The sequence below is a fragment of the Aquarana catesbeiana genome, linkage group LG03 (assembly GCF_042186555.1).
Source record: "Aquarana catesbeiana isolate 2022-GZ linkage group LG03, ASM4218655v1, whole genome shotgun sequence".
Taxonomy (NCBI): domain Eukaryota; kingdom Metazoa; phylum Chordata; class Amphibia; order Anura; family Ranidae; genus Aquarana; species Aquarana catesbeiana.
In genome coordinates this window covers 728,213,722-728,226,672 of record NC_133326.1, presented here as the reverse complement: position 1 = coordinate 728,226,672, position 12,951 = coordinate 728,213,722, and the positions used below count along the sequence as shown (strand labels likewise).

At 45.0% G+C, this 12,951-nt stretch overlaps 1 protein-coding gene across 1 annotated transcript in view; it reads left to right on the top strand.

Moving 5' to 3' along the window:
- The window catches only part of LOC141133778 (NACHT, LRR and PYD domains-containing protein 3-like), a 115,608-nt gene that overhangs the window by 82,608 nt on the left and 20,049 nt on the right, over window positions 1–12,951 (top strand). Inside the window, exons 11-12 of the mRNA XM_073623334.1 lie at window positions 2,445–2,615; window positions 8,295–8,474. Of these exons, the coding sequence (XP_073479435.1) occupies window positions 2,445–2,615; window positions 8,295–8,474 (351 nt within the window). The remainder of the gene's footprint in view (window positions 1–2,444; window positions 2,616–8,294; window positions 8,475–12,951) is intronic.

The window sequence follows — 12,951 nt, the reverse complement described above, 5'->3', positions numbered from 1 at the left end:
CCACAATGCAGCGATTTAAAGGGGACGTACCTATACGCCCATTTGCCCAGCCTTGCCAATGTGCCGACATACATCGTCGTGCGCTGGTCGGCACGTGGTTAAAAAAACTGCTGCGCAGATACCGTATGATATAAAAAATTACAATGACCACCATTTTTTTCTCAAGGGCCTCTGCTTAAAAAAAAATATATATATATTATATATATATATATATAATATTTTAGCAAAAAATACTAATGTTACATATCAGAAAGGACCTGATCTTAAAGTGGCTATAGAGACTGCGTTGGGCATGGTGACATCTAATGCCGCGTACACACGACCGGACTTTCCGGCAGAAAAAGTCAGATGGAATCATTCCATCGGACATTTCAATCATGTGCGGGCTTCATCTGACTTTTTCTTTCGAAAATTCTGACGGACCTAGAAATAGAACATGTTTCAAATCTTTGCGATGGACTCAATATCTATCGGGAAAACCGTTCGTCTGTATGCTAGTCTGACAGACCAAAAATGACGAGAGGGCACCTATTGGCTACTGGCTATTGAACTTCCTTTTTCTAGTCCCGTCGTACATCATCGCGTTCTAAACGATCGGACTTTGGTGTGATCGTGTGTAGGCAAGTCCGTTTCAGCGGAACTCTGTCGGAAAAAACATCAGAAAGTCCGGTCGTGTGAACGCGGCATGACAGCCCACTTTTCAAGACTGCTGGAGTGCAAGGGTGCCGGACTGGTCTTGTGCTGGGAGGATCGGAAGATCAGGTATGTACAGTATATCTCCGCTCTCCTCTCCCCTGGAAAAGAAATGAGCCAGTAACCCATCTAGTGGGGCTAAACAAATTCCTGGAGTTCAGGTTTAAGACACTGGTTAAAACCTCTGTGGGATGGATTCAGATATCCAGGATGCCCCAACAGAATCTGAGTTAAAGCTGAACTCCGGACAGATATAAAGGGCACTAATCAACGCAGCTCTGTAATCATTATTACCACAGTTTGACTCGCAGCTTTTTGCAGTCTACTGCATAGTCTGTACAGCAAAGCTCAGAGAGGGCGAGGGAGACCCACCACAAGGAGCCAATCACACACTCACCGGCCGTTTTATTGGGTCCACCTGTTCAATTGCTTGGCAACACAAATTATTAATCAGCCAATCACATGGCGGCAACTGGCGTGGTGAAGACAACTTGTGGAAGTTCAAACCGAGCATCGGAATGGGGAAGAAAGGGGATTTCAGTGACTTTGGATGTGGTATGGTTGTTGGTGGCAGGAGGGCTGGTCTGAGTATTTCTGGGATTTTCACACACATCTCTCAGGTTTACGGAGAATGGTGGGAAAAAGAGAAAATATCCAGTAAGCGACAGTTGTGTGGAGGAAAATGCCTTGTTGGTGTCAGAGGAGAATGGGCAGACTGGTTCCAGATGATAGAAAGGCAACAGTAACTCGAATAACCCCTCGTTACATCCAACATTTACAGAATACTATCTCTGAACGCACAACACATCCTACCTTGAAGCAGATGGGCTACAGCAGCAGAAGACCACACCGGGTGCCACTCCTGTCAGCTAAGAACAGGAAACTGAGGCTACAATTAGCACAGGATCACCAAAATTGGACAATTGAAGATTAGAAAAACGTTGCCTGGTCTGATGAGTCTGGATTTCAGCTGTGACATTCAGATGGTAGGGTCAGAATTTGGCGCAATGGATCCATCCTGCCTTGTATCACCGGTTCAGGCTGGTGGTGGTGATGTAATGGTGTGGGGCATATTTTCTTGGCACACTTTGGGACCCTTAGTACCATATGAGCATGGCTTAAGCACCACAACCTACCTGAGTATTGAGTATTTATGACTACATTGTCCCCATCTTCTGATGGCTCCTTCCAGCAGGATAATGCACCATGTCACAAAGCTCCAATCATCTCACCACTGGACAATGAGGTCACTGTACTCCAATGGTTTCCACACTCACCACATCTCATCCAATAGAGCGCCTTTGGGATGTGGTGGGAACGGGAGATTGCCATCATGGATGTGCAGCCGACAAATCTGCAGCAACTGCGTGATGTTATCATGTCACTATGGAACAAAATCTCTGAGGAACGTTTCCAACACCTTGTTGTATCTATGCCACCAAGAATGAAGGCAAAAGGGGGTCCAACCCACTACTAGCAAGGTGGACCTCATAAAAAGTGGCCATGAATGTGTATGCTGATAGGAGAAGTGAGAGGGCCCATTTCTTTGCTGCTTCTCCTTTCACAGTCCAGTCTCAGGCTGGTGGAAGGACAAAATAAAAACTTTACATAGAAGATTAGCCTGTATGGCTCTAAATTAAAGTCTCTGTATACTGCAGGAACTGAGAGGCCAATTCAATTGTAATGTGAGAAATAATGATAAGTCTGTCTGTGTAATCACCATTGAGCATGTATTTATGTCTTCACTATAGCCTTTTGGGTTGTGGACTGACTCCCCTCTGCTGTGACGATCTTCGCTCCGTTCTCATCTCAAACAAATCTCTCATCAAACTGGATTTAACATTTAACCGGCTAGAAGATTCCGGAGTAAAATGTCTCTGTGAGGGACTCAGAAGTCCAGACTGTATGTTGCAGGAGCTGAGGTGAGAATTATTCAGCAAATTATAAAGTAATCTGTATGACTGTAGATAAGGTCTGTGTGATGGACTCCTAGATGTCTATGTTGCCCTCACTACAGAAGCTCAGTTAAAGTGTTACTAAACCCACAACAGTAGAATTAGCCTGTATATAATACAGAGCACTTTATTAAAAATCACAGCAAGCTAGGGACCCTTGATGACGTCAGACGCATGCGGACGAAACGCGTAGGGTGGGACTTTCCAGGACACAGAATTATCCGCTTCTGGAATGCAGGTGGAGCGCAAATTGGCATTCTACATTGTTCTATTGATGCTTGTTTTATTGTTAAACGTGTAAATGCAATTTTTATTACTTGGCAATTTGCTTTGAAAATACTACACCATGAGGGATTATTTAATGTCTCCTCCTTGCAAATGAGGTTCATAAAGGATTGCTTAACCACTTCAGCCCAGGAAGGTTACCCCCCTCCTGACCAGGCCATTGTTTGCGATACGGCACTGCGTTACTTTAAGTGACAATCGCCCAGTTGTGCGATGTTGTACCAAAATAAAATTTATGTCCGTTTTATCCCCACAAATAGAGCTTTCTTTTAGTGGTATGTGATTAATTTTTTGCGCTATAAACAATTTTGATACAAAAACAATATTTTTTACTTTTTTCCTATAATACATATCCAATTAAAAAAATGTAAAAAATCAAATGTCTTCGTCAATTTTGCTACATATTTTTGGTAAAAAAATCCCAATAAGTGTATATTGATTGGTTTGTTATCGCGTCTACAAACTATGGAATAGATTTATGGACTTTTAATTTTTTTAATTTTTTTTTCACTAGTAATGGCAGTGATTAGTGTTTTTTTTTAGCGGGACTGCGACATTGCGGCGGACAAATCTGACACTTAGACCCCTTTCACACTGGAGGCGTTTTGGGCTAAAAATAGTGCCTGTAAAGCGCCTGAAAAAATGGCTCCCCTGCAGTCCCAGTGTGAGAGCCCGAGGGATTCCACACTGGGACGCTGTGCTGGCAGGATGTTAAAAAAAGTCCTGCAAGCAGCATCTTTAGAGGGGTTTAGGAGCGATGTATACACCGCTCCTCCACCGCCCCTGCCCATTGAAATGAATGGGCACCGCTGCCGATGCGCCTGCAAAGCGCTTCGGCGGCGGCGCTACACGGACGCATTCAACCCTTTATTCAGCCGGGGTTAAAAGCGCGCTAAAACGAGGGTAAAGCACTGATAAAACTAGCGGTGTTTTACTATCAACACCCGCCCCAGTGTGAAAGCAGCCTAAGTGACACTTTTTGGGGACCAGTGGCACAAATACAGTGCTAAGAAAAAATATGCACTGTCACTGTACTAATGGCACTGGCAGGGAAGGGATTAACGTCATGGGCAATCAATGGGTTAAATGTGTTCTCTGGGAGTGCTTTCTAACTGTGGGGGAGGTGCTTTGGCTGGGGGAAGAAAGAGACCCATGTTCCTGCTTAGCAGAAACACAAGATCTCCATCTTCCTTACTAGCAGAGCGGCCTCTCTCGGAAACAATCGCTGGGTTTCCGGCAAACATCGGGTCCACGGGACCCGCTGATTGGCTCCCGCTGTGTCCAGTTACAGCGGGAGCGGGGCTCTGGCGGTGCGTGCCCCAGAGCCAAAGAAAAAAAAAATCACGTACAGTTGCGTGGTTTTGCGCTCAAGGGCCGCCCTGCCGCAGTATGTGTACGCGGGGCGGTTCGGGAACGGTTAAGGATACAGGAATGTCTTTTAACCACTTGCCGACCGGCTCACACCGATATACTTTGGCAGGAGGGCAGGTACAGGCATACTAACGTACCTGTACGTTGCCCTTTAAGAAGCGGTTTGCGGGCGCGTGCACGCGCGCCGCGAGCTCCGTGAGTGTGATCGTGGGTTCTGCGGACTCGATGTCCGTGGGGATACCCACGATCGTCTCACGGAGATGAAGAACGGGGAAATGCTGATGTAAACAAGCATCTCCCCGTTCTGCCTAGTGACAGGACACTGATCACAGCTCCCTGTGATCGGGAGCGGTGATCAGTGTCGTGTCACAAACAGCCCCTCCCCCCACAGTTAGAATCACTCCCTAGGACACACTTAACCCCTACAGCGCCCCCTAGTGGTTAACCCCTTCACTGCCAGTCACATTTTTACAGTAATCAATGCATTTTTAATCGCAATGATCGCTGTATAAATGACAATAGTCCCAAAAGTGTCCGACGTGGCCACCATAATGTCGCAGTTACGATAATAATTGCAGATCGCCAATTACTAGTAAAAAAATATTATTAAAAATGCCATAAAACTATCCCCTATTTTGTAGACGCTATAACTTTTGCGCAAACCAATCAATAAACGCTTATTGCGATTTTTTTTTTAACCAAAAATATGTAGAAGAATACGTAATGGCTTAAACTCTGGAAGAAAACATTTTTTATATATTTTTTGGGGATATTTATTATAGCAAAAAGTGAAAAATATAGTTAGCTATTTTTTTATAGCGCAAAAAATAAAAACCGATCAAAAACCACCAAAAGAAAGCTCTATTTGTGGGGGAAGAAGAACGTCAATTTTGTTTGAGAGCCACTTCGCACGACCGCGCAATTGTCAGTTAAAGCGACGCAGTGCCGAATCTCAAAAAGTGCTCTGGTCAGGAAGGGGGTAAAATCTTCCGGGGCTGAAGTGGTTAATGAAGGAATTGTCAAAAACTGCCTTCTATCTTTATTCACTTTTACACTTTTTTGGTGAAGGGGTAGGGGTACTATGTACCTCATACACATTCACATTGAGGGGGCCGGGATCAGTGTTGCCAACCTACCAGATTGAAATTTACTGACACGACACCCAAAGCTTACTGGCACTGTCATGTTTTTACTGGCATATCTAAAAGTTACAAAATGTCATTTTTAAGTGCAAATTTCAGGATTTTGGGCTACGGACAAGTACAATATGAATTTATCAATGTGATTTAAGGTAGATTTTAGGGCAAAAACATATTTTCTTATTTTATTTTCGATATAGTAAATAAGTAGCTCAGGGACAGGAATGGAGAGGGCAAGAAATTAGAATGGGCGTCACACACACATGAAATTGACTCTCACAGTGACACTGACAGCAGTGTGCAGCAGATGATGATGGCACCTCACCAACATGACACGTCCCCTCCTGAGTCACAGTGACCCTCTCTCTCCATGCCAGGTGGTCCCTTCAGTCCACTCCCGGCTTGCCTTCCTCCTGTTCCACAGACTTGCACATGAGGCTCCGGCTGCTCCGTTCCCTTGCACCATGACTTCAATTTAACGACAGGGGAAAAGTGTCCATTTTTTAATGGCTGCCAGTAAAAATACTGGCAGTTGGCAACACTGGCCGGGATCTGAGGGCCCCCTCATTAACCACCTCCATACTGGGCAATGTCACCCCCTTCCCGCCCAGGCCAATTTTCAGCTTTCAGCGCTGTCACACTTTGAATGACAATTACCCGGTCATAAAACACTGTACACAAATTACATTTTTATCATTTTCCTCACACAAATAGAGCTCTCTTTTGGTGGTATTTAATCACAGATGGGTTTTTTATTTTTTTTTCCAAAAAAAAAAAGAAAAAAGACCAAACATTTTGAGAAAATTTTTTTTTTGGTTTCTGTCAGTAAACTTTGTAAATAAGTTAATTTTCCCTTTCACTGATGGGCACTGATGAGGAGGCACTAATATGCTGCACTGATGGGCAATGATAGGTGGCACTGAATGGCGGCACTGGTGGGCACTGATGAGGTGGCACTGATGAGGATGGACTCTTATGTCGCACTGATGGGCACTGATAGGTGGCACTAATAGGCAGCACCAATGAGCCCTGATAAGCAGGACTGGTGGTCACTGATAGGCAGCATGGATAGGCAGCACTGATGGGCAACACTGGTGGGCACTGATGAGGGGGCACTGATGAGGAGGGACTATTATGCCGCACTGATGGGCACTGATAGGCGGCACCAATGAGCACTGAGAAGCAGGACTGGTGGTCACTGATAGGCGGCATGGATAGGCAGCACTGATGGGCAACACTGGTGGGCACTGATGAGGGGGCACTGATGAGGAGGGACTATTATGCCGCACTGATGGGCACTGATAGGTGGCACTGATAGGCGGCACCAATGAGCACTGATAGGCAGCACTGGTGGGCACGGATAGGCAGCACTGATGGGCACTGAAGGGCAGCACTGATGGGCACAAATGGGAATTGATGGGCAGCACTGATGAGCAGTTACCCTTTAAGGACACCTCAAATGCAGGTCGCAAAAGCACGGCATTTGCCTGCACCAGATCACATGGTACAGTAGTGCAATTTTTGAAGAAGTGCATGCGCTACTTTTGGTGGGGTCCAGAATGATGTCAGCACATTCAAATGAATGGGCTGAAATCGCACTGCACCCAGATCGCATGTGAATCGCACAGCAACCCACAACTCACTGTAGTCTCTCCTATTGTGGATTTACTCATTTATATTGTTATGATCTCCATTTATTTCACAAGCCAATCTCTCATCCACCTGAATTTATCATTCGGAGCCAATTTTTTGCAGGGGGGGGGGGGTTACACTCCCAAGGCCCCCCCACAGCAAAAGATCAAAAGTCAGCTGCTGATTTTTAATATGAGGACATTTACCTGTCTTTGAATCCAGCGATGTCGGCACCCCAGCTGATGTTTCCATTGGCTCTCGGGTGCTGCCGCCGCCATTGCCTGTAAGGGAAACTGCTTTCTGGGCGGGGGGAAGGAGGATGGAGTGCGGAACTTCCGAGTGATCTTGCCATTGAGAGTTCTCTCGGAAGTGGGAACAGGTACCTGTCAAAAACAGGTACTTGCTCCCCCCCCTGAAAGGTGCCAAACATGGCACTGTGGGGGGGGGGGCAGATAAGCAAAGCCTCCATTTTTGGGTAAAACTCCGATTTAATAAGAACCAGCTGTGACATCTTCATCAAGCTTGTAAACATTTTTCAATGGCAGCTGCTGGGAAGTCAGTTCCTATTGACATAGACATGACCCCAGAACTGCATCTACCAAGAGCTCTTTCCCTCCCCACTGTATATGGGCACGTATGCATGTGGAAAGAATCCAAGACGGGAGGAGATAGATGGAGTTCTAGAGTCCAGCGGACAGAGCTGACAACCCTGCTTGGGATTTCAGAGCGACACAGGCGATGTGCTGTCAGTCCATTCAGAAGGTTAGAAGCCCACTGGATTTCTGGCAGGCCACCCGATATTTTTGTGTACTATGGACGAAACCTGGAGAAATGTGCAAGTATTGGCTGTTTTCAATAGTTATTGCTTAGAAATACACTTTAATACGCTTAACTCAGTGCAATACAACCCTATTATACTGATTAGAATGATAAAAATGAAAAGGCACTACAAGTAAAAGGCCTCATTGGCCAGTCTAATGTACAGAAACTAAACAACAGAGCAGAGACGTAAATAACGCAGGCGGGTCAGGTTAGGGTTGGTGGTCTGCCAGGCAGCACTGAGGAATCCTCCTAATGGGAAAAAGGTTGTATTGAACTTTTGGGTACAAACCAACAAATGTCTGCCCAGTGTGAAGGTCGAAATGTGGCCGGGTGTCATTCGGGAACCTCCTCAGTTGGCTGTGGTTTCATGTTTTCTTTGTCTTGTTTCTCCCACCAGGATTTATGACTGTGAAGCAACATTTTTGTGTTCGGAGGATCTTCTTACCGTTCTCAGAACAAACCGAACTTTAACCAAATTAACAGCAACCCTGGATATCGATGAGGAGACGTCAAATCTTGAATTGCATCGCATTTGTAGACCCTTCTTATATCTGAACTGCTCTTATAAGTGGGAACGGTAAGATCTATGGTATAGAGGGAAACAAGTATTTTCTAGTTCAAAATGTACTGGACACAAACACGTTTTCTGTTGGAATATATAAAATAAGAGATAACAGTGTAGCACCCTCTACCTGAAGGTAGGTGCTAGAATAGTATTTCTATAGCTCAGGGTCCAAGTGCAGGTAAATTTAGCCAGGCCTGTGCTTTAGGTTTTGATTTGGGACTGGGAGTGTTTAGTGTAGTGGTGGGTGTGGCCACCTGTGCTCTGACTCAGAGGTGCCTCCCCTGCTTTCAGAAGGATTGTTCTGGAAGAGGGGTTGGAGCTGAGGTTTGAGTGGCAGGCAGCTCATGTGAGGAGCTCTGACCAATTACCCTTGGGTATTGGCAGGGGCAGGCCTCCCATATAAGCTGGGGTCACATGCTGCCAGGGAGGAGTTCTGGAAAGCAGGAGCAGAGAGAATGGAGTATTGAGCTGCTGTTCCGGGCCTCCCCATGTGCGGAGGAGGGATGGAGGAACTGCTAGGAGGGAGTCCTAGATAAAGATCTTCATCTCTAAGAAGTATTAAGCTGCTGTGACCGGGGAACACAGGACTTGCATGCTGGAGAAGATCAGAACGGAAGAAGTAGCAGTCAAGCGGAGGAGAGTAGATCAGCGTTTTGTGGCCGGGGACACAGAACTACCCTTTTAAAGAAAGGTTAGTGCAGAAAGCTGCGGCCAGGGAATGCAGCATTGATAGTCATGGACTGGCTGAGAGCAGTAGTCCGCCCATTATCATGTCTCAGGCCGTCGGGGGAGGTACCGTGTATCTCTGGTCTGGTTAGCACAATGGTAATGCCTTCCAAAAGACTGTGTGGCTGTCTGATTCTCTGGGCCATCGGGGAGAGGCTGTGTAGGATTCTGGCTCTTTGATTCGCATAGGCAATACCATTATGGTCTGCAAGGAGGAATTATTCAGAGTGATTCTTTCTTGTCCAAATGGAAGTGAAGAAATAGAATGTCAGTAGTTTTGCAGTGAATCATTTGTACAAGGAAAGAAGGAGCAACACTCTGCAGAAAAGTTATTCAAAGGAAGGAGACTGGGGTACCAGGTGTGCATCCAGTTTTTGCAAGGCCAAGGCCAAGGCCAATGAATAATCTCTGGTAATGTGCTAAATGCTATGGGCATCTCATATCGTCCTTTCTCCAATCCAAGTTGTATCCTGCAATAAACGTAACAAAACTGTGCAAATGACTGTTCATTGTCTTAACTGATAAATGGGGTTCTGGCGGCAGGGTGATTGGCGGATTGCTAAGTAACCAAGTGGTGAACATACTGCTAAATTAAAATATAATTCCACTTTTGTTGTGTAGTGCACCCCCTTAAGGGCCACAGATAATTGAGTTGTCTCACCCTGTACAGCCAGGCACACCAGATTGTCACAGGCACATTTGAGTCAGAGAACAGGCCAAGGATGCCCATTTGACTTCAAAAACACCTTCAGGGACAACTTCTCCTATATACCGTCTCTGAATACAGCTTCACCTCTTCCTCCAGCACACACTTGCTTGCAGAACCAGTAACTCAGTCAGATTAAAGGCAAAAACCCATATCAGGCAGGAGCCTGAGGCCCCTTGGTTGTGTAGTAGAATTTTCAGTGTTCAGCTTGCATCACTCCTGCACCACCTCTTCAGGCACTGCCAACCCACCTGGCTGCAGCTAATTACTGAATGGGAGGATGTTATTTTTGAATAAGATGATCTGATTACTGAATGGAAGGTTCTAATTCTTGAATAGGAGTGTCTGATTACTGAATGGGAGGGTCTTATTTTTGAATAGGGTGGTCTGATTACTAAATGGGGGGTTATAATTCTTTAAAAGGAAGGTCTGGTTACTGACTGGGGGGTCTGATTACTGAATGAGAGGTTCTGATTCTTGAACAGGAGTGTCTGATTCAGTGGCCGCCCCCCGAATCCATGCACCCGGCCCCTAATCTACATGCAGGGGGCCGGACACATGGATTCCAACGGAGCTGGGTAATGTGTTAGAATCTATACTGATATGGACTGGGTGATGTGTTAGGATCTAAACTGGTATAGACTGGGTAATGTGCTAGAATCTATACTGGTATGGACTGGGTAAGGTGTTAGGATCTAAACTGGTATGGACTGGGTAATGTGTTAGAATCTATACTGGTATGGACTGGGTAAGGTGTTAGGATCTAAACTGGTATAGACTGGGTAATGTGCTAGAATCTATACTGGTATGGACTGGGTAAGGTGTTAGGATCTAAACTGGTATGGACTGGGCAATGTGTTAGGATCTATACTGGTATAGACTGGGTAATGTGCTAGAATCTATACTGGTATGGACTGGGTAAGGTGTTAGGATCTAAACTGGTATGGACTGGGCAATGTGTTAGGATCTATACTGGTATGGACTGGGTAATGTGTTAGGATCTATACTGGTATGGACTGGGTAAGGTGTTAGGATCTAAACTGGTATGGACTGGGTGATGTGTTAGGATCTATACTGGTATAGACTGGGTAATGTGTTAGGATCTATACTGGTATGGACTGGGTAATGTGTTAGGATCTATACTGGTATGGACTGGGTGATGTGTTAGGATCTATACTGGTATAGACTGGGTATTGTGCTAGAATCTATACTGGTATGGACCGGGTAATGTGTTAGGATCTATTCTGGTATGGACTGGGTAATGTGTTAGGATCTATACTGGTATGGACTGGGTAATGTGTTAGGATCTATACTGGTATGGACTGGGTAATGTGTTAGGATCTATACTGGTATGGACTGGATAATGTGTTAGGATCTATACTGGTATGGACTGGGTAATGTGTTAGGATCTATACTGGTATGGACTGGGTAATGTGTTAGGATTTATACTGGTATGGACTGGATAATGTGTTAGGATCTATACTGGTATGGACTGGGTAATGTGTTAGGATCTGTACTGGTATGGACTGGATAATGTGTTAGGATCTATACTGGTATGGACTGGGTAATGTGTTAGGATCTATACTGGTATGGACTGGGTAATGTGTTAGGATCTATACTGGTATGGACTGGGTAATGTGTTAGGATCTATACTGGTATGGACTGGATAATGTGTTAGGATCTATACTGGTATGGACTGGGTAATGTGTTAGGATCTATACTGGTATGGACTGGGTAATGTGTTAGGATTTATACTGGTATGGACTGGATAATGTGTTAGGATCTATACTGGTATGGACTGGGTAATGTGTTAGGATCTGTACTGGTATGGACTGGATAATGTGTTAGGATCTATACTGGTATGGACTGGGTAATGTGTTAGGATCTATACTGGTATGGACTGGGTAATGTGGTAGGATCTATACTGGTATGGACTGGGTAATATGTTAGGATTTATACTGGTATGGACTGGGTAATGTGTTAGGATCTATACTGGTATGGACTGGGTAATGTGTTAGGATCTATACTGGTATGGACTGGGTAATGTGTTAGGATCTGTACTGGTATGGACTGGGTAATGTGTTAGTATCTATTCTGGTATGGACTGGGTAATGTGTTAGGATCTATACTGATGTAGCACCCTGATGTTTAGGCAGGGTGGCTGTTAAATTTATCTGCCAAGTGATGGTTGCCTTAGCCAATTCATAGGAGGTCAATTGATTTCACCCTAATTCTGGAATTGCTGCACTTCTCTCTTCTGTCACTAGATGGCCGGATATCTGGTGACATTAGATAAGACAAGGGCTCTGGCAGTGCTCAACCTGTTCCTCCTTGCTCAAAGTAACAGATGCCAATCCTGCTGATGTCTTAAGGACCTTCTACAGCCCTTTCCAGCTCTCCAAGAGTAACTGCCTGTCTCCTGGAATCTCCTCCATCTTCTTGAGACTGTGCTGGGAGACACAGCAAACCTTCTGGCAATGGCACGTATTGATGTGCCATCCTGGAGGAGTCGAACTGCCTGTGCAACCTCTATAGGGTCCAGGTATCACCTAATGCTAACAGTAGTGACACTGACCCTAGCCAAATGCAAAACTAGTGAAAAATACTAAGAAAAGATGATTAGGGAAAAAAATGTCAGTGGCCTCCACCTGTAAAACCATTCCTGTTTTGGAGGTTGTCTCATTGTTGCCCATCTAGGGCACCTGTTGTTAATTTCATTAACACCAATGCTATACTCTGATTAAAAAGTGTTCCTTTAATTTTTTTGAGCAGTGTATATACAGCATCTCACAAAAGTGAGTACACCCCTCACATTTTTGTAAATCTTTTCTTTTCTCTTTTCATGTGACAACACTGAAGAAATGACACTTTGCTACAATGTAAAGTAGTGAGTGTACAGCTTGTATAACAGTGTAAATTTGCTGTCCCCTCAAAATAACTCAACACACAGCCATTAATGTCTAAACCACTGGCAACAAAAGTGAGTACACCCCTAAGTGAAAATGTCCAAATTGGGCCCAGTTAGCCATTTTCCCTCCCCGGTGTCATGTGACTCGT